The 18428-nt window shown below is 37.1% G+C and overlaps 1 protein-coding gene across 1 annotated transcript in view; it reads left to right on the plus strand.

The window, feature by feature from the left end:
• PDLIM5 (PDZ and LIM domain 5) overlaps positions 1 to 18428 on the plus strand; it is a 142021-nt gene that overhangs the window by 21200 nt on the left and 102393 nt on the right. The window contains 1 exon segment of the mRNA XM_049789988.1: positions 16948 to 17099. Coding sequence (XP_049645945.1) covers positions 16948 to 17099 — 152 coding nt within the window.

Consider the following 18428-nt stretch of genomic DNA (forward strand, 5'->3'; position numbering starts at 1 on the left):
TATGCATTCAGAAATTGCTCCTGGCATGGGGGACCATATGGGACGCCAGGGAATTGAAGTGTAGTCCGTCCTAGGTCAGCTGTGTGAAAGGCAAATGCCCTATCATTGCACCACTGCTTGGCCCTTGTCTGCTGTACTTTCTATCACTGCCCCAAGAAATGTTATTTTTGAGCATTCTTCATTTCCCTAATCTAGACAAATTTCTCAAATTTTATGTTTGTATTAAAGTTGCTAAATTCACCCATTTCTTTTGACAGTAGGTATTAGTGGTTAACACTGTGCAGTAGACACAAGTCTCAGATTGGTGTTACATAGAGTTTAAGGAAAATGCTTTGTTTCAGAATAAGGCTTTTCTTTTTCTGGATAGTATTTTTAAATTTAAACAGGGCATTTCTACAGAACAGCCAAGGAACTGTATTCCTTTAGTGTTGCTTACTGCAGTCTGCTTTCAAGTTTTTCACACATTCCTGTTACCTTCATTTTGTGGAAAACCTACTTTCGTTGCTTTCGTAGGTGCTAGTTTTTAATAACTCTTTCTTAATAGCCCTCAGGAATGAAAATGTAATTTTTAAATAAAAATATAAAATGCTGGGGCTGGAGCAATAGCACAGTGGTAGGGTATTTGCCATGCATGTGGCCAATTCAGGATGGACCTAGGTTCGACCGCTGGTGTCTGATATGGTCCCCCGAGCCAGGAGTGATTTCTTTCTTTTTGTTTTTGAAGGTTTACTGGTTGATTGATTGGTTTTTGGGCCACACCCGGTGAAGCTCAGGGGTTACTCCTGGCTCTGTGCTCAGAAATCGCTCCTGGCAAGCTCAGGGGACCGGACCATATGGGATACCAGAAATCGAACTGGGTTCATCCTGGGTCGGCTGCATGCAAGGCAAATGCCAGACCACTGTGCTATCTCTCTGGCCCCAGGAGCGATTTCTGAGTGCATAGCCAAAAACCAAACACCAAAAACAAACCCCAAAACCTTAAATGTCATTCTTAAAATATTTTTTTTTTTTTTTTTTGGTTTTTGGGCCACACCCGTTTGACGCTCAGGAGTTACTCCTGGCTATGCGCTCAGAAATTGCTCCTGGCTTGGGGGGACCATATGGGACGCCGGGGGATCAAACCACAGTCCGTCCTATGCTAGCGCTTGCAAGACAGACACCTTACCTCTAGCGCCACCTTCCCAACCCCTTCTTAAAATATCTTGCTTCTTCCTTTGAATTGTTCAAAAATACGGTACCACTTTTAATTCATAATTTTGCTATTAGTTGCTTAGTATACATAGATAGAAAACAAATGTCTTGTCATTATTTTGTTACATTTTGCATCCAAGCAAATGATACAATAAACAAACAGATATCTTTATGCACTCAAATCTAAACATCTATAAAATAAACACAGTCTTTAAAGTGTACTTTAAAAGTGTACTTTTTGGTTAGTTCTGTAGCATTGCCAATTTCAAGTTAGTTCTCTAGATTGCCAGTTTCAGGGTAGCTAGATGTTTTTGAGGTTTACTTGAGCATGTGTTTTACATTCCTCCTTACCACTTTCTACTTTATTGGACTTTTGTAGTTGTCATTAAAATACTTTGCTCTTACTAAAACAAATGTGATTTGCCATAAGGGTAATTATTTCTCCATGAGTTAGGGTAGAGCATTTATGAAATGAAGTAAGTAAAAGCTTCAGCTCATCTTGTTTTTTTTTTTGGGGGGGGGGCATATGCACTCCAAAATCACTCCTGGCTTGGGGGACCATATGGGATGTCAGGGGATTGAACCACAGTCCGTCCTAGGCTAGCGCGGGCAAGGCAGATGTCTTACTGCTTATGCCACTGCTCTGACCGTGAGCTCATCTCTTTCTATGGAAAATAATTTTGTATACCACATGTTGAGAATTGAGCATTTTAGGCTTTGACCCTTTGGGAATGAACAAAGAGGTGTGTATTTTTTTTTGATGAAATATAAGTACCTCTAGATGATTTGGCAGTACTTGAATCTCAGATAATTTGATACTTCTCTTTAGTCATGGAGGAATAAATGAGCCATTGAGACCAAATATTTATCTTTGCATCTGTGAAGCAGAACTCACTTTGGTTTAAGATTCTCTGTCCTGGTTCTAGAACTTGATATCTGATTGGAAATATTTGATTTTCTTTTTCTTTTTTTTAAATATTTGATTTTCTTAGTTGTCAAAATATGCAACTCCTAGGAATACTTGCGCAGTTATAGTTTATGTATTTAGAATAAATACTTGTGCATGAATTATTGTATAAATGATGAATTCATTCTAGACTTTGACTATCCAATAGTAGAAATTGATTGCTTTTTCAGGGGTCCTCAAACTTTTTAAACAGGGGGCCAGTTCACTGTCCCTCAGACCATTGGAGGGTCTGACTATCGTAAAAACAAAACTTATGAACTAATTCTTATGCACACTGCATATATCTTGTTTTGCAATGAAGAAACAAGACAGATACAAATACAATAGGTGCCCGCGGGCCATAGTTTGAGGACCACTGGTTTTATGATTTTCATCACAATGTGATTCTAATTAGGTGTACAATATAAATAATATTGATTAATATTGGAAAACATCCTTTAAAAGTAAATACAGAACTATGTACAAATCAAAATGGACAGGGAGAGGCAACATGTATGGTGGAGAGAAGCTTTTATGGTGGGATGAAACGTTTAGTTGGGCTGAAGAGGTGTACTGAAAAGTAATAAAGTTTTATGTATCTACAGTGCAAAAACTTATATGGAAAAAAAGAGCACCTTTTGGAGAAGCTTGTAAGTGGTAGGCAAGTGGGGTGGGGGCATGAAGGGAAGTGAACACCAGTGAATGGATTGGTGTTGAAACATTTTATAACTGAAAATCAGTCATGAATAACTAATTCCATGCTACGTTAAAAAAATACCATTGAAAATTATATTCAGACTATATCGTAAAAACCTTATTAACCCTTTTCCTTTCCAATTAATTTTTCATGAATTTCGCTCTTTATGTTTCCTTGTGCATATCTCTCAAAAATTTCATTTTGTTAACTAATATGTATGATGTATGTTTCAAGGTCAGTACATAAATAAGTATTCATTGATATATGATTTATGATATGAGATTTTGATATTATAATTATACTTTATGTCTAAGGTTAAAAAGTATACTGCTAAATATAGTTGAGTTTTAGGCATACAGAGTTTTAAAAATTCTCCCACCATCATTGTCAACTTCCCTTTACCAGTATCCCAGGTTCCATCCCACCCCCTTGCCTGCCTCCTTGAGGTATATATATTTATGTACACTTTTACCGCATCATTGTGCTTGAGGACCTGACTTTCTGCCTTTGTTACTTCTTGTCCACTTCTTCTGCCTTGCTTTCTTTCTTCGCCTGCCTTTCCTATACTAAAGATATGGGGAAAGATGATCTGGGGAAATACCCACACTTACTTGTATATAAGCCGACCCGCGTATAAGCTGATCACCCTACTTTTACCCTAAAAACTGGGAAAAACAGTGACTTGAGTATAAGCTGAGGTGGAAAATGCAGCAGCCACTGGTAAATTTCAAAAATAAAAATTATACCCAAAACAATTACAATACTGAAGAATCAGTGAATAAATACATACATGATTACATTTACAAAACATGATTGTTTGATATACTGTATACATTAACATATCACATTAACTCATAGTATTCAAAGTAACTTTAGTAAAGTGAATAAGCCATTTAAGACAGTAAAGCATTGTAAATAAATGGTTAAAAATCCTGAATCCTTATACTCCAAAACCTCTGATTATAAGGATTCAGGATTTATAAACATTTATTTACAATACTTTATTGCCTTAAATGGGGTTTTCACTTAATGAGCCATTGAATATTGTGGGTTAAATATTAGTTCAGTGGCATACAGTTTAGTTCAGTCACCTACTTCTTCAGCTCAACCGTGACTTGTGGACTGAGCTGAAGCACCGTTTCCTCTAGCAGAGGGCAGAAGACGACTGGAGACTACTTGCATTTGATTCGGTGTGTGCGCACCTGTATGATCTAAGTATAAACCGAGATCAGGATTTTCGGCACAAATTTTGCTTAAAAGATATTCTTATTGAAATAACAATACTGGAAGAAGTAAATGTTATTAACGTTTATGAAAAGTTGTAGGTAAATTTTATTTTGATTTTTATGTAGGTGGGTTTGTTTGTTTTTGATTTTGGGCCACACATGACAATGCTCAGGAGTTACTCCTGGCTCTGCTGAGAAATCTCTTCTGGTAGGCTTGGGAGACCATCTGGAATGCCATGAATCAAATCCAGGTCCATCCTGGTTTGGCAGCATGCACTACTGTTGTGCTATGATGTTGCAAATCAGCCCTAGATGAGGTTGACTGAAGGAGGGATGGAGAATGAGGCCTTTCTCCTCCAGTTCGGACCACGCGTCTGTTACCCTGTTCAGCTCCTGGTTCTGAAGTGAATGCGTCGGGAAGAAAGCCAACAGGCAGTCAGGCTTCCGAAGAAAACAGCTCTTTATTCCGTGAGGAGGCAGAAGCCAAAAGGCCTAAGAATAGGCCCCAGGAAAAAAGCCCCTCACCTTCCACAGACCCTTGCTTTTATGCCCCTAGAATCAGGTACCACCCAATGGTGGGATCAGATACCACCCAATGGTGGGAGCAGAATCAGGTACCACCCTAGGGTGGGAGCAGAATGCCAGGTCACACCCTAGGGTAGGGCACAATCACAGATCAGCAGTAGGGTCAGTAACATAATAATCCCATAAAAATGTTTACATATACAACACTATAAATCAGACCTGTAGGTAAATTTTAATGAAAACTAATCATCTCTTTGAAAGCAATCTAAACATTCTTAATTTATTAAATTAAATTCTTAATTAAAGGATATGTATCATATGGCTGACATAGTTGATCATTTGTTTTTATGTTAGTGGGAGCAAAATTATTTAAAAAAAAGACAAAAGAAGGGAGGAGAAAGGAAAAAAGTACAACAAGAAGTAAATTTGTGAAAATTATTGTATCTACAATGAGATCATTAAGCCATTATTAGAAGTTTAGCAAACTATTGTTGTGTGCTGGCCATTCTATTATTTCATTTGTTTCTGAAAATTAGGTGGCTTCAGATACAGTTTGGCATTTAAATTGGTGTTTTCCTATGAGGACGCCAGTTTTGCTGATACTGTGGCTTGGTTTCATTAGCACAAATACCAGCTTTCCTGAAGTCTTGGTCAGATTGTGTCTCTACAGAGAGCTGTAGAGGTATGGTAAAGTAGGGCCATTGGCGAAGTTTCAGTTGTGGGTGATGGGTGCATTTCTGCAGGGACTTGGCCTGTCCTCTCCTCCAGAGATTGCCAGCTTTCAACTCTGTGGCCAGTACTCATAATTTTACATGGTTTGATTTACATTCCTCTTAAGAACAGAGTGAGTCTAGGGGCTAGCCAGGTGCAGACATGGCAATTGTGGTTGTATGGTTTCAGTTTCGAGAACTGCTGGAAATAGGAGATGGTAGGGGGATGAGGGAGAAGAGGGGAATGTGCCTACACTCATTCCAAAAAATAAATAAATAAGAGTCCTGGTGATATCAGCATAAATGCTGGCATACCTGGAGTCTCTGCAGAGAATCTTAGAAGAATGGTGACACTGAGCCATTGGCGAAGCAGCAGTTATGGATAATGGGTGCAGCAGGTATGGCTTTGGCAGGGTAGGGGCTTGGCTTGCTCTTTTCTCCTGAGACTGTCAGTTTATAGCTGCCGTAAATATGTTTTAACAAGAAAGACTAAAATATTCTGAAATTTTTATGAGTGTTTATGTACTTATGTATCCTGTGTAAAATTATAGTCAAATTATTTTGACAGCTTTTTATTTTTTAGATTACAATTTAATTAATGTTGACATTTGCTATTTTTATTTAGTTTTTCTCAATTAGAATGTTTAATTTAAATTTGTAAATATAATTACCAATTATATCATATGCGATATATTCTGATTATAGTACAGGAAATTGCTGACCATTTCCTAGTAGTAAAAAACCAATTGTTAAGATGACCAGCTGATTCTGGCTGTGTGCTTTGACACATGGCAGACATTGTAAGCTACCTCTTCTCTGCTCTGTTTGTTACTCCTGCATCTTGAACCACACTGCCCAATTGGTTTCCTGAGGGTACTTCTTCAGAGGTGAGCTGTTCCTGACCACGAAGGGCAGAGCCAGAAGAGCCTGGCTGTTCCACTTCAATTTTAAAATAGAAAGAAAATAGAGAATTAAAAAAAAAAAAAACGGAAAAAGAGTGGAGAGAAATCATTAGCAGTTATATAGTGAAAATTATTGAATCACCAATAAAGTTAATACAATATTTTAGTATGCTTTTTATTTAGAGATGTGTGGTGTGGCAGATGTCGTTTGCATAGGCACAGCAAAATATGGAAGGAATTGAAAGGAAAGACTTTTGACCTAAAAAAACAGGGGGATCTTACCCTCAAAGTATTTTGGCATAAGACCAACTCAAGGCTTCAGGCACACTAGGTTGTCATGGTCTTAGATATCTTATTGACATGGACATGAGGCAACTATGTATATCAAAACTGTGTCAGGCTGAAAAGATAGTAGATAGGTTAAGGCACTTGTTTAGCAATCAGCTGCAGCTGTGATTTTGATTTGATCTGAGTACCAAAGGGTTTGACCTCCAAACTGAAAAAAAAACAAAACAAACAAACAAAAAAAAAAACCCAGAACCTCTGAGAGTCATGAACCCGAGTTTGATTCCTGGCACTGTATATGGCCCCCAGGATCTGTAGAAGCTCTGAACACAGTTCAGAATAAGCAAAAATAAGCAATACAAAACCCAAACAAACTCAAAACAAAGCCAAAAAGAAACTTCCCCAGGCCCCACAAAAACAAACCATAAGAATCAGTTCTAGGGCTGGAGAGGTAGCATAGCGGAAGGGCGTTTGACTTGCATGCAACTGCTCCAGGACTGATGGTCGTTCTCATATTGTTCCTTGTGCCTGCCAGGAATAACCCCTGAGTGCCACTGGGGTATGACCCAAAAGCAAAGAGAAAAAAAAAAAAAAAAGAATCAGTTCTAGTATAAACTATTTGATCCAACTATCGTAAGTAAATAAGGAAAAAAATAGGAGTTTGTTAAGGAGACAAGATGGGAGAGGGAGGAAACTTGGGTTTTTGGTGGAGACATCAGCAGGTCTGGAGTTATAACGTTGAATGTCCAAACAAAACTTTGTTAAAAAAAAGTAAATAAAGTGGGATATCAGTCTTACTGATTGTTAAGTTTACCCCCCACCCTAACACGTATTCTAAGACACAGGCCTCTTATCAGTTCTATCATCTATAATGTTTTGCTTGTTTTTTGTTTGGGGGGGTGGTCTTGCCCAACAGTGCTGAGGGCTTACTCCTGAATTTGAATTCAGGAATCACATCTGGCAGGATTGAGGGGTGATGCTGGGATGCTGGGGATGGAAACAGAGCAAGGCAGGTACCTTATCTGCTTTACTATCTCTTTGGTTTATGATCTGTAATTTTTTTCTCTTATTCTATAGGGTTATTTTTTAAGTTTTTGACAAAAATTTAAATTTTGACGAAATAAAAATTTTTCCAGTTCTTGTATGTGCTTAGGGTACATATATAAGACTTGCTATATTCAAAGTCTCTTACAGTTTCTTCCAAGAACTTTAAGGCTTTGTAAACTGATCTGTCTTTTTTTTAATTAATATCTTTATTTAAACACCTTGATTACAAATATGATTGTAGTTTGGTTTCAGTCATGTAAAGAAAAACCCCCTTCACCGGTGCAACATTCCCACCACCAAAGTCGATCTGCTTTGAGTTTCTTTTTATGTTTAGTTTGAGAAAGAAATCATTTATGTTCTTTTACAAGTGGATAGTTAGTTTTCTCACCTAATGTAGGGGCCGGAGTGGTGGTGCAGCAGTAGGGTGTTTTTTTTTATTGCATGCTGCTGACATAGGACAGGCCGCTGTTTAATCCCCCAGTGTCCCATATGGTTCCCAAAGCCAAGAGCGATTTCTGAGCGCATAGCAGGAGTAACCCCGGAGCATCACCAGGTGTGGCCCCAAAACAACAACAACAACAAAAAGTGTGTGAACTGGGACCGAAGGGGTAGCACAGTGCCTTTCATGCGGCCAACCTGGAACAGACCCGGTTTCAATCCCCAGCATCCCATATGGTCCCCTGAGCCTGCCAGGAGAGACTTTTGAGCACAGAGCCAGGAGTAACCCCTTAGCAATGTCAGGTGTGGCCCCCAAACCAAACCAAACCAAAACAAAACAAAAAGTGTATAAATTGTCCTCAGATGTAAAGGAGCCTGTTCACTTTAGACATCCATATCTGTGGTTGGATGCTGGGGAGATAACTCAATAGACTGAGCTAATTAATCCTTTGCATATAGATGCTTGGGTTTTATGCCTGGCACCGCCTAGTCCCTTGAGCACTCCAAGTCTAACTTCTCCCTGTCTATACCTAAACAAAATGAAACTAAAAAAGAACATGTAGTTGAGTAGCAGTTATGTCTGGTAATGTAGCAGTTATGTCCAGCATTCTTTAACAGTACATAATTGCTAATAAAAACCACATGAGATTGTTGAGTGTTGTCATCAGAAAATGGTGGTAAAGAAGTTTTCTTTTACTTTAAAAAGCCTTTAAAAAACATTTTTGTGAAAAATCAGTATTTCTCAAATGTTCTTTACTTCTGTTCCCTCTGGTAGTTAAAAACTACTATATTTTCTTCTTGGTAATATTTGGTGGTGATTAAGAGATACTCATTATTGGCAGGAAAAGTTTCTTGAGAAGGAATTTTTAATAAGGTATTTACTAATGAGTTTTTTTTTAACGTGTACGATTACATGTCTGAAGCAGGAATCTAGTAAAAATGCTCAATGATCTTTATTAAAGATTCCTTCTGCCTTAATAAAATCCAGTTGGTCAGTTTGTATAATTTTTCACATTTCTCTAATTTTTGGAAATGTTACTGTTAGAAAAACAGCAGCTTTTATATTCCCACGGTTTCATTTCCCATGATTTTTAGACATGGGAAATTTCTGGTAGTGTTTCTATCTGTAATTGTTATATTTATATCTTTTTAAAAACATTTTTACATTTTCTGAAAGGGTTTCTGTCATTCCCACGGTGTTAATGTCATACATTTCCATGCATTCCATGTCTTATAGTCTCTGAGACTACTCGGTAGAAGATCAAAAACTTGTGCTTCAGTTGTGACTAATTGTAGAAGCACCTGTCTGCTACTTAATACATAAAGAGATAATTGCTGAAGTAAATTTCTCTTTAGCATCAGTTAGTCTTAATAAACATGTCATTCTTAAAAATAGTGTTACCTTTATTAGAAAGTTACCTCTTAAATCTTAAATCAGTAAATCTTTGCTGCTGACAGCTATTACCTGACATTTGTATATTATCTTAGTTCAGAGGGAGGTAAATAAAGCTTTGGGTACATATTGAAAAAGTCCTGGAGTCACTACTTTTATAAACATTTTCCTCTTATGGACATAGACCAGTGTTGCAACTGCATTAAGTACTAATTTAAAAAAAAAAGACTTTTGGGGCAGGAGCCAAAGTGCAGGGTTAGGGTGTTTCCCTTGTACGCGGCTGACCCAGGATGGACCTGAGTTCGGTCCTCGGTGTCCCATATGGTCGTTCCCCCAAGCCAGGTGCGATTTCTGAGTGCATAGCCAGGAGTAACCCCTAAGAGTCACTGGGTGTGGCCCCAAAACAAAAACAAAACAATAAAATAAAAAATAAGACTTTTGAAAAATGAATGCTTGTATTGATTTGGAAATTTTCCAGTAACTTTAGTTTTTTTGCAGGGGAGGCATAAGTTTTTGGACCACATGTCACTGATCAGGGTTCTGTGTTTAGGGATCACACTTAGTGGTGTTCAGGGAATGAAATGAGATTCCAGAGATCAAACGAGTGTCTCATGCATGTAAGGCAAGTACCTTAACTGCTGTCTTATCTTTCCAGCTCCCTCAATAGCTGTTTCAGTGCTCTCAAGAGTTAATAGTTACGCTGAAAGGTTTCCTCTAACAAGTACACGTCTAACTCCTTATTGCATTTCAAACAACACATCTTTGTGTGTAAGGATATATTCTTTAATATAAATGCATTTTGGAGATCCATGTCAAAATGTTTATTTTGAGATTCTAATATTTCAGTGTCCTTTATAACAGTGTGGCACTATTTTTCTTTCATTAAAAGTTCAGAAGTAGGGGGCCAGAGTGATAGATAGTATAGCAGGTAGGATGTAGTCTTGCATGTGGCTGACCCAGGTTTGATCTTCAGCATCCCACATGGTCCTGTTAGTACCACCAGGAGTGATTATTATTATTATTATTGACTATGTGTTTATTTCCCTGTCAAGGCTTATCACCTAAAAATGGCAAGAGAGTACAGGTATGAATGAAAGTTCTCATTCAGTTATTTATAGTAACAAAACCTTTGAGATAATGTAGGCATATTTGTATATTCAGATATATGTACAATTATATTACCCAAAAATATTAAATAGGACAGAAGGCTAAACTAGTTCATTCATTAACTGAATTTTAGGTATTATGAAAATCATGTTACAAGGATACTTTAATTCTGAAAATGTTCATTATTCAAAAAAGCAACATAAAAACTTACATTAGCAATATGTCAATGTTATAACTATAACATAAGATACATTAAAATAGAATAATAGTTATGTCTAGCATAATGACTATTTTGACATTCGATGTTCTTTAATGACTCACCTAAATTTCTTATTTTATATAAATATATATTTAAATATTCAAAATAAAGTTACATTTTATTAAGTGCAAAAAGCATAGTGGGTTGTCTTGACTTACTACCCAGATAGGAATTATAGAGGATATGATATTTGGGTTTCATTCTTGAATCACTAGGTAACATACTTTAGTTTACTCTATTCAATACAATATCCTGAACTTATGGTAGATTTGATTTACTGTTGGAGGTATATCAAATGTATTTCTTTTGTTTTATTTGATATATTTTATTATTTAAACCATGATTACAAGGTTGTTGATAGTATTTTTTTTCAGATAAAGATGTTCATGATTGAATTACAGTTGTACAGTGTATAACAACCTTAACCAGTGCCCATTTTTCACCACTGCTATCAACAGTTTTCCCCTCACTCTTCCTGATCCCCTTTTTCCTCACACCCATACTCTCTCGTGCCCATTGGGCAGGCATTTTACTTAACTCTCTCACTTTCTCTCCCTATATCTCTACCTCCCTTTTCTTATTTGACATTGTGGTTTGTACCTCTGCAAATGAAGGACTGTCATGAATGTCTTTTTATTTTTCTTTTTGGGTCACACCCGGTGACACTTAAGGCTTACTCCTGGCTATGCGCTCAGAAATTGCTCCTGGCATGGGGGGCCATATGGGACGCCGGGGATCAAACAAAGTTTCCTCCAGGATCATCCGCATGTTTTAATGCTCCGGCTCCCCATGAATGTCTTAGAAGTGATTCTTTCTATTGTACATATCTCTTGATTGTTAAGAAATGTCCATTTCTATCTCTTGTAACATTTTCAAATTTCTTTTTGCTTTTTTTGGCCATACCCGGCAGGACTCGGGTTACTCCTGGTTCTGCGCTCAGAAGTAGCTCCTGGTAGGCTCAGGGGACCATATGGTTTCTTCCCTGGTCTGTGTGCAAGTCAAACATCCTACCACCATGCTGTGACTCTGGCCCCTCTCGTAATGTTTTAAGCTTAAAGTCTGTGTTGTCTGATGCTAGTATGGTTACTCCAGCCTTTTTAATTGTGTTATTTGCTTGAATTATTTTTTTCCAACCTTTGATTTTGAGTCTGTGTCTGCTCTGACTATTCAAATGAGTTTCTTGCAGAGAGCAGAATGTTACATTCGATATTTAGATCCATTTTGTCACTATATCTCTTAATTGGTGCATTTAGCCCATTGATGTTGAGAGAGATGACTAGCATGGAATTAAGTGACATCTTATTGTAGGACTTCGTTGTGTTTATTGGGTCTGCCTCGGCTTAAAGTAGACCCTGTTTTTAAGGCTGGTTTTGAGTCCATAAAGTTTGTTAGCTATTGTTTATTTGTGAAGCTGAGTATCTGTTCTTCAAACCTAAATGAAAGTCTTGTTTGATGAACTCTCCTTGGTGACCAAAGTAATCATTTTATTGTGTTTTGTCACTATATCCAACCCACTGCCTTGGGCCTTGAGAGTTGCCCATGATAAATCTGCAAATTTATTTTTTTGCTTTTTGGGCCATACCTGGTGACACTCAGAGGATATTCCTTTACTATGTGCTAAGAAATTGCTCCTGGCTTGGGAGACCATAAGGGACACTGGGAATTCAAACTGTGGTCTGTCCTAGGTCAGACACGTGCAAGGCAAACATCCTACTCTGCGCCACTTTCCAGCACCAAATCTGCTGTACATTTTTTTAATAAAATCTTTATTTAAGTACCATGATTACAAGCATGATTGTACTTGAGTTTCAGTCATAAACACAATACTTCCCTTCATCAGTGCAACATTTCCATCACCAATGCCCCCAACCCTCACACCTGCCTGTATTTGAGACAGGCATTCTACTTCTCTCATTCTTCAACATTGTCATACTAGTTGTTATTGTAGTTATTTACCTAACAGCAGTGAGCTTCAAATTGTGAGCTGGTCCTTCAACAAGCCCTTCTGGCCTTTAACTCTATTGTTTCTGGATCTTATTACAGTAATCTCTAATTTTTATTAAAACCAATAGGTGAGGGAGACTAATCTGTGTCTATCTCTTTCCCTCTGACTTACTTCACTCAACATAATAGATTCCACGTATATCCACTTATAATAAACTTTATGACTTCATCTCTTCTGACGGCTGCATAATATTCCATTGTGTATATGTACCACAGTTTCTTTAGCAATTCATCTATTGAAGGTCATCTTGGTTGTTTCCAGAGTCTGGTATTGTAAACAATGCTACAATGAATATAGGTGTGAGAAAGGGATTTTTGTATTGTATTTTTGTGTTCCTATGATTTTTGTGTTCTATACTATCCGGCTATACCACTCCTAGGGATATATCTTAGGAACACAAAAATACAATACAGAAATCCCTTTCTCACACCTGTTTGTTTGTTTTTGAGCCACTCCCGGTGATGTTTAGTGGGTTACTCTTGGCTATGCACTCAGAAATTACTCATGGCATGGGGGACTCTGGCTATATGGGACACCAGGGATTGAACGCACATCCTTCCTGGGTCAGCCATGTGCAAGGCAAATGCCCTACTGCTGTGCTATCACTATGGCCCGTGTTGGTCTCTCTTGTCTTAAAATAGGCCTTTAAGTTTTTCTTTTAACAGTGGTTTTGAGTCTGTAAAGTTTCTGAGATGTAGTTTATCCATGATGGTATGTATGCTTCTTTCAAATCTGAATGTAAATCTGGCTGGGTGAAGAATTCTAGGTAAAGAATTCATTTTATTGAGTTTTGTCACTATATCCCACAACTGCCTTCAAACCTTGGGGTCTATAGTGACAGATTTGCTGTGAATCTTAAGGATTTTCTTTTGCATAGTATTTTCCTTTTTGATCTTGTGCTTTCAGTATTTATCCCAGTCTGGGATTCATCATTGTGACTAGGAAGTGTCTTGGGGTACTTTTCTTTGGGTTTCTTTTAGCTGATAATCTTCTGGTGTGCAGCTTTTTGATTGCATTTGGACTTTAGCTCTGGGAGTTTCTCTGCAATGATGTCCTTTACTTTCGATTCTTCCTGAGGGTTTCTTCATATGTCTCTGAGACTCCCAATGATACTTATGTTGTTTTTGTGGAGTTTATGAAATACTTCTATTTTTATCTGTTCATATCCTTTGAAGGTTTTTTCAATATTCTGATTGTTTGTCTTCAGGTGTATGGAGCTAATTTGCATTTCATCTTTCATCTCATTGATTCTGTCTTCAGCTGCTTTTTTAAACTCTGTTGCAGTGGCTTTCCAGTGAGGTTTTCATTTCACCTACCAAGTTTTTCAGTCCTATTATTTCAGTTTGGAGTTTTCACCTTTCTATTTTCAAATCCTTTTTTATTAATTATTAATTATTATTATTATTATTATTTTGGTTTTTGGGTCACACCCGGCAGCACTTAGGGGTTACTCCTTGTTCTACGCTCAAAAATTGCTCCTGGCAGGCTCGGGGGACCATATGGGATGCCAGGTTTAGAACCACTGTCCTTCTACATGCAAGGCAAATGCCCTATTTTCAAATCCTATTTTTTTTTTCTTATTTTTGCTTAGTTCAGCTCGATACATGCTTTCTTTAATTTTTATGAGGATATCTCATAGTTCTCTAAACTTCATAGCTGAGAGGCTAAATAGGTGGTGGGCACTTTTTGTGTCTTCAGAGCTGCCATCTTCATTTTCTATGCATGGTGGTGTTCTGCGTTATTTTTCCCTTGTCACGTTTGTAGTGGTGCTTTCTGCATGCTGTGCTAGGGTTCATTGACTAGGAGATATGTGTTGCTGTAAGTGAAGTTTTTGGGCAGCATCTGCATGAAAAGCCTGGCCATTTTTCTGCCTTTGCCCTTTGTGGGTGAGGTAGCTTACCTTTGTTCATGTGACTTCTGTAGTTGCTTCTGGGTGGGATTGGTCCCAAAATTGTCAGCTATAGGTCTTGGGCAGCATCCACATTGAAAAGCATGGACGAGATTAACAAAAAGAACAAATATATAATTTATGAAGAAATTTTCAAATTTGATTCTAAACCTCAATTATAATCTCAAACTTTATTTTGAATATACCTAAATTTTTCGTTTCAATTGAGAAGTTAGCAGACATAAATGGTTTGATTCTGTCCAACTCTGTATTTAGGGTACTTGTTTCTTTATTAGCTATTTACTGTTAAACTGTACCTTTTGTGATTTTACAATTTACACCTCTCCTTTGAGGAATTGGTGTATCTACTTTATGCTGAGAACTATGCAACTTCTTTTGCTGTATTATAGCACTTTAAAAGATTATTAATAATGCAGACAATAAACCCATAAACATTTACAAAACTCTGTGTCCTACTATTAGCCTTGAGTAAGAATTGGTTGCATTGGCTTTGAGTAAGGCAGATACTGGATGGAATATTGGTATACTTCAAATATTGGAAATTGCTTTTTAATCTAATTGCCTGTATGTTAATTCTGGAAAATGTTTTAATATTAGGGCCCACTGAGTTTGTTGCTCTGTAGTAGACTCTAGCTTAAAAACTTTCAGTAGTTTGAATTTGAATTTTTTTTCTTTGTGCAGGGTTATTTGTATATGCTAAGAAAATTGTTGACTATAAATTTCTGTTTATTTTTCACTGACAAATAATACCTATTATTTTTTTCTTTTTCTTTTCTGAGACAGTGAAAGACTGTGAAAGGAGATAGCTTGTAAATTAAAAGAAAATCTATCCTGATTTACCAATTAAAGTAAATAATAGGGCCACACTGAGAGATGTATCTTTTTTTTTTATTCTTCATGAGTATGTACATTTTCTCTCTCTCTGTCTCTCTCTGTCTCTCTCTCTCCTCACTTTCCCCCCTCTCACCCCAGCATTTGTTACCTTTGTTTATAAAGAGTGTTTCTTATTTTGGATAAAACTTCTTGTATTAAAAATTGGAGAGGTGGTACAGTGGGTAAGGCGCTAACTTGCTTGCAGTAGACCCAAGTTTGATCCATTAATCAACATGAATGGTCCCTGAGTATAGCTGGATTGTGAGATTGTGACCCATAATAGCCTCCCCAAATTCTTCCCTGTAATCAGTTCATAATTATAAATAAAGGATACAGGTGATTAATATTTGATCCAGTTTTACCTGTATTAACAGGGAAGCTCAATAAAGACACCAGCCCTGAAAAGTACATGTCATTTTCTTCATGTGCATCATTGAAAAGAATTGTTCTTGCAGATAGTTTAATATTTGCAGTCATTTACTTTTGAAATTTCAATGACACCAACAAAGCAATGTTTAAAAAGAAGCATGCATTTACAGTAAAATTTAAGACAATAGGATAGCATTTCTGAAAAATGTACTTAATGAACAAAAGAGAAATATTTGCTTATGATTATTTCATCTTATGATTACTGATCTTGACCTGAAAGTTTCCCTTGTGTGCTTCCTTCCTACACATTGTGCATTTATAAAAGACATCACTTGTTACCCTATAATATGTAAAATAGATATTGGTGTTAGAATACTACTTTAACAAATTCAGGCTACAAAGACTTTTAAAGACAAGGATAAATGAACTATCTAAATAATGAATGACATTGTGGTCTTTTCTGTAACTGCTCACAGTTCATAAAATGCTATATCTTAACCAGTTAAAGGAAAAGAAACCTGTACAAATTTATCTGATGCACATATGCATGCGTTACAGTGTGTTAAATTTTGATCAGTTATCCTGAAGATTTTTTTTGGGGGGGGGGAGCCACACTAGTTGGCACTCAGGGGTCACTCCTGGCTCTGTGCTCAGAAATCGCTCCTGGCAGGATCTGGGGACCATATTGGATGCTGGGGATAGAACCTGGGTCCGTCCTTAATAGGACTGTGCAAGGCAACGCCCTACTGCTATGCTATCACTCCGGCCTCTGTCCTGAAGATTTTTAATGTCAGCATTGTAATAAATTTCAGAAGATGACATCCAGAGAACTGATAGGTATATAAAAAAGCTGTTTGTTGTCACTGGAGTCAGGTAAATAGAATTTAAGACCTGATCCTTCTTCTTCTTTTTTTTTTTTTTTTGACTTAGTAATACTAATAAGCAACTGAATGAATATTCTGCAACTGAGTGAATAAGAATCTAAGAAAAACCATCGTTTTAGTTCAATATTAAGATGATTATGTGACTTAAAGCATGACTACTAATGAAATGTATTTATTACAGTTGAAAGATGGTGGCAAGGCATCCCAAGCACATGTAAGAATAGGTGATGTGGTTCTCAGCATTGATGGAATAAGTGCACAAGGAATGACTCATCTTGAAGCCCAGAACAAGATTAAAGGCTGTACAGGCTCTTTGAATATGACTCTGCAAAGGTAAGTTTTGTTGTTTTTTATTTGACTGAGAGAAAAGAACACTGAACTATGTGGGTTTTGTATGTCTGATTCATGGTATTAACTAAGAAAAAGTTTCTATTACTGTTTTTTTGTGTTAAAAATATAATCACCCTTTAATTCAGTGATCAAGTAGTATAAAAATTGTAATAAGTTTTGAATTATTTCCCTCACAAAAATGCATGTATACACATATTCATAAAAGTGTGTACAGTTTAACATGTGAATTGCTGAAAATTTAAACCACTAATTATGAAATAGTTACTTCATTTATTATAGTATTTTGGAGTTTGGGACATATCAACATGTGAACCCCATCAGAATTACTTGGATTACTTACTAGTATTAATTTCTATACTTAAAATAAATGTCATAAGGGATAAGAATTATATTTAGGAAACCCCCTGTGACATTGTTATGAATTACAAAATTAAAATCATTGTAGAAGTTTGGGCTGAGGAAGACAAGGAAAGAATAGAAGGAGTGTAATTGATTATGAAGGATTTTTTTCAACATGTCTTATTTTTGTTTATTACACTGTTTTGTATTATATAAAACTTGAAAATACAATGATTACTGTGTTCCATTTGCCCCCAACTTAAACTTCCCTAAATCATTGTGTATATTTAACATCTTTTAGGAAGCTTGGGATTCTTTTTTTGTTTTTCCTCCTTCTTAAAGTCTGTCCTAGACTATTATAAAGAAGTCACATCAGAAATGCTTTTTATGGGGCTGGAGAGATAGCATGGAGGTAAGGCGTTTGCCTTTCATGCAAGAGGTCATCGGTTCGAATCCCAGCGTCCCATATGGTCCTCCGTGCCTGCCAGGAGCAATTTCTGAGCATGGAGCCAGGAGTAACCCCTGAGCACTGCCGGGTGTGACCCAAAAACCACAAAAAAAAAAAAAAAAAAAAAAAAAAATGCTTTTTATTTTCTTTTTTTTTTTTTTTTTTTTTTTTTTTTTTTGGTTTTTGGGCCACACCCCGTGACGCTCAGGGGTTACTCCTGGCTATGCGCTCAGAAGTTGCTCCTGGCTTCTTGAGGGACCATATGGGATGCCGGGGGATCGAACTGCGGTCCGTCCTAGGCTAGCGCAGGCAAGGCAGGCACCTTACCTCCAGCGCCACCGCCCGGCCCCGCTTTTTATTTTCTATTCTGCTGCTTTGGTGGAGATTTCTATGTTACATTATAAATGCTATTTGAATGAACATCTATTTGATCCTAAACTGAATTGGAATCTTTTTTATAAGCTTAAAATCAGAGATTTACGGGGCCGGGTAGGTGGCGCTGGAGGTAAGGTGTCTGCCTTGCA

This window comes from Suncus etruscus, chromosome 16 (assembly GCF_024139225.1).
Source record: "Suncus etruscus isolate mSunEtr1 chromosome 16, mSunEtr1.pri.cur, whole genome shotgun sequence".
NCBI classification, from domain to species: domain Eukaryota; kingdom Metazoa; phylum Chordata; class Mammalia; order Eulipotyphla; family Soricidae; genus Suncus; species Suncus etruscus.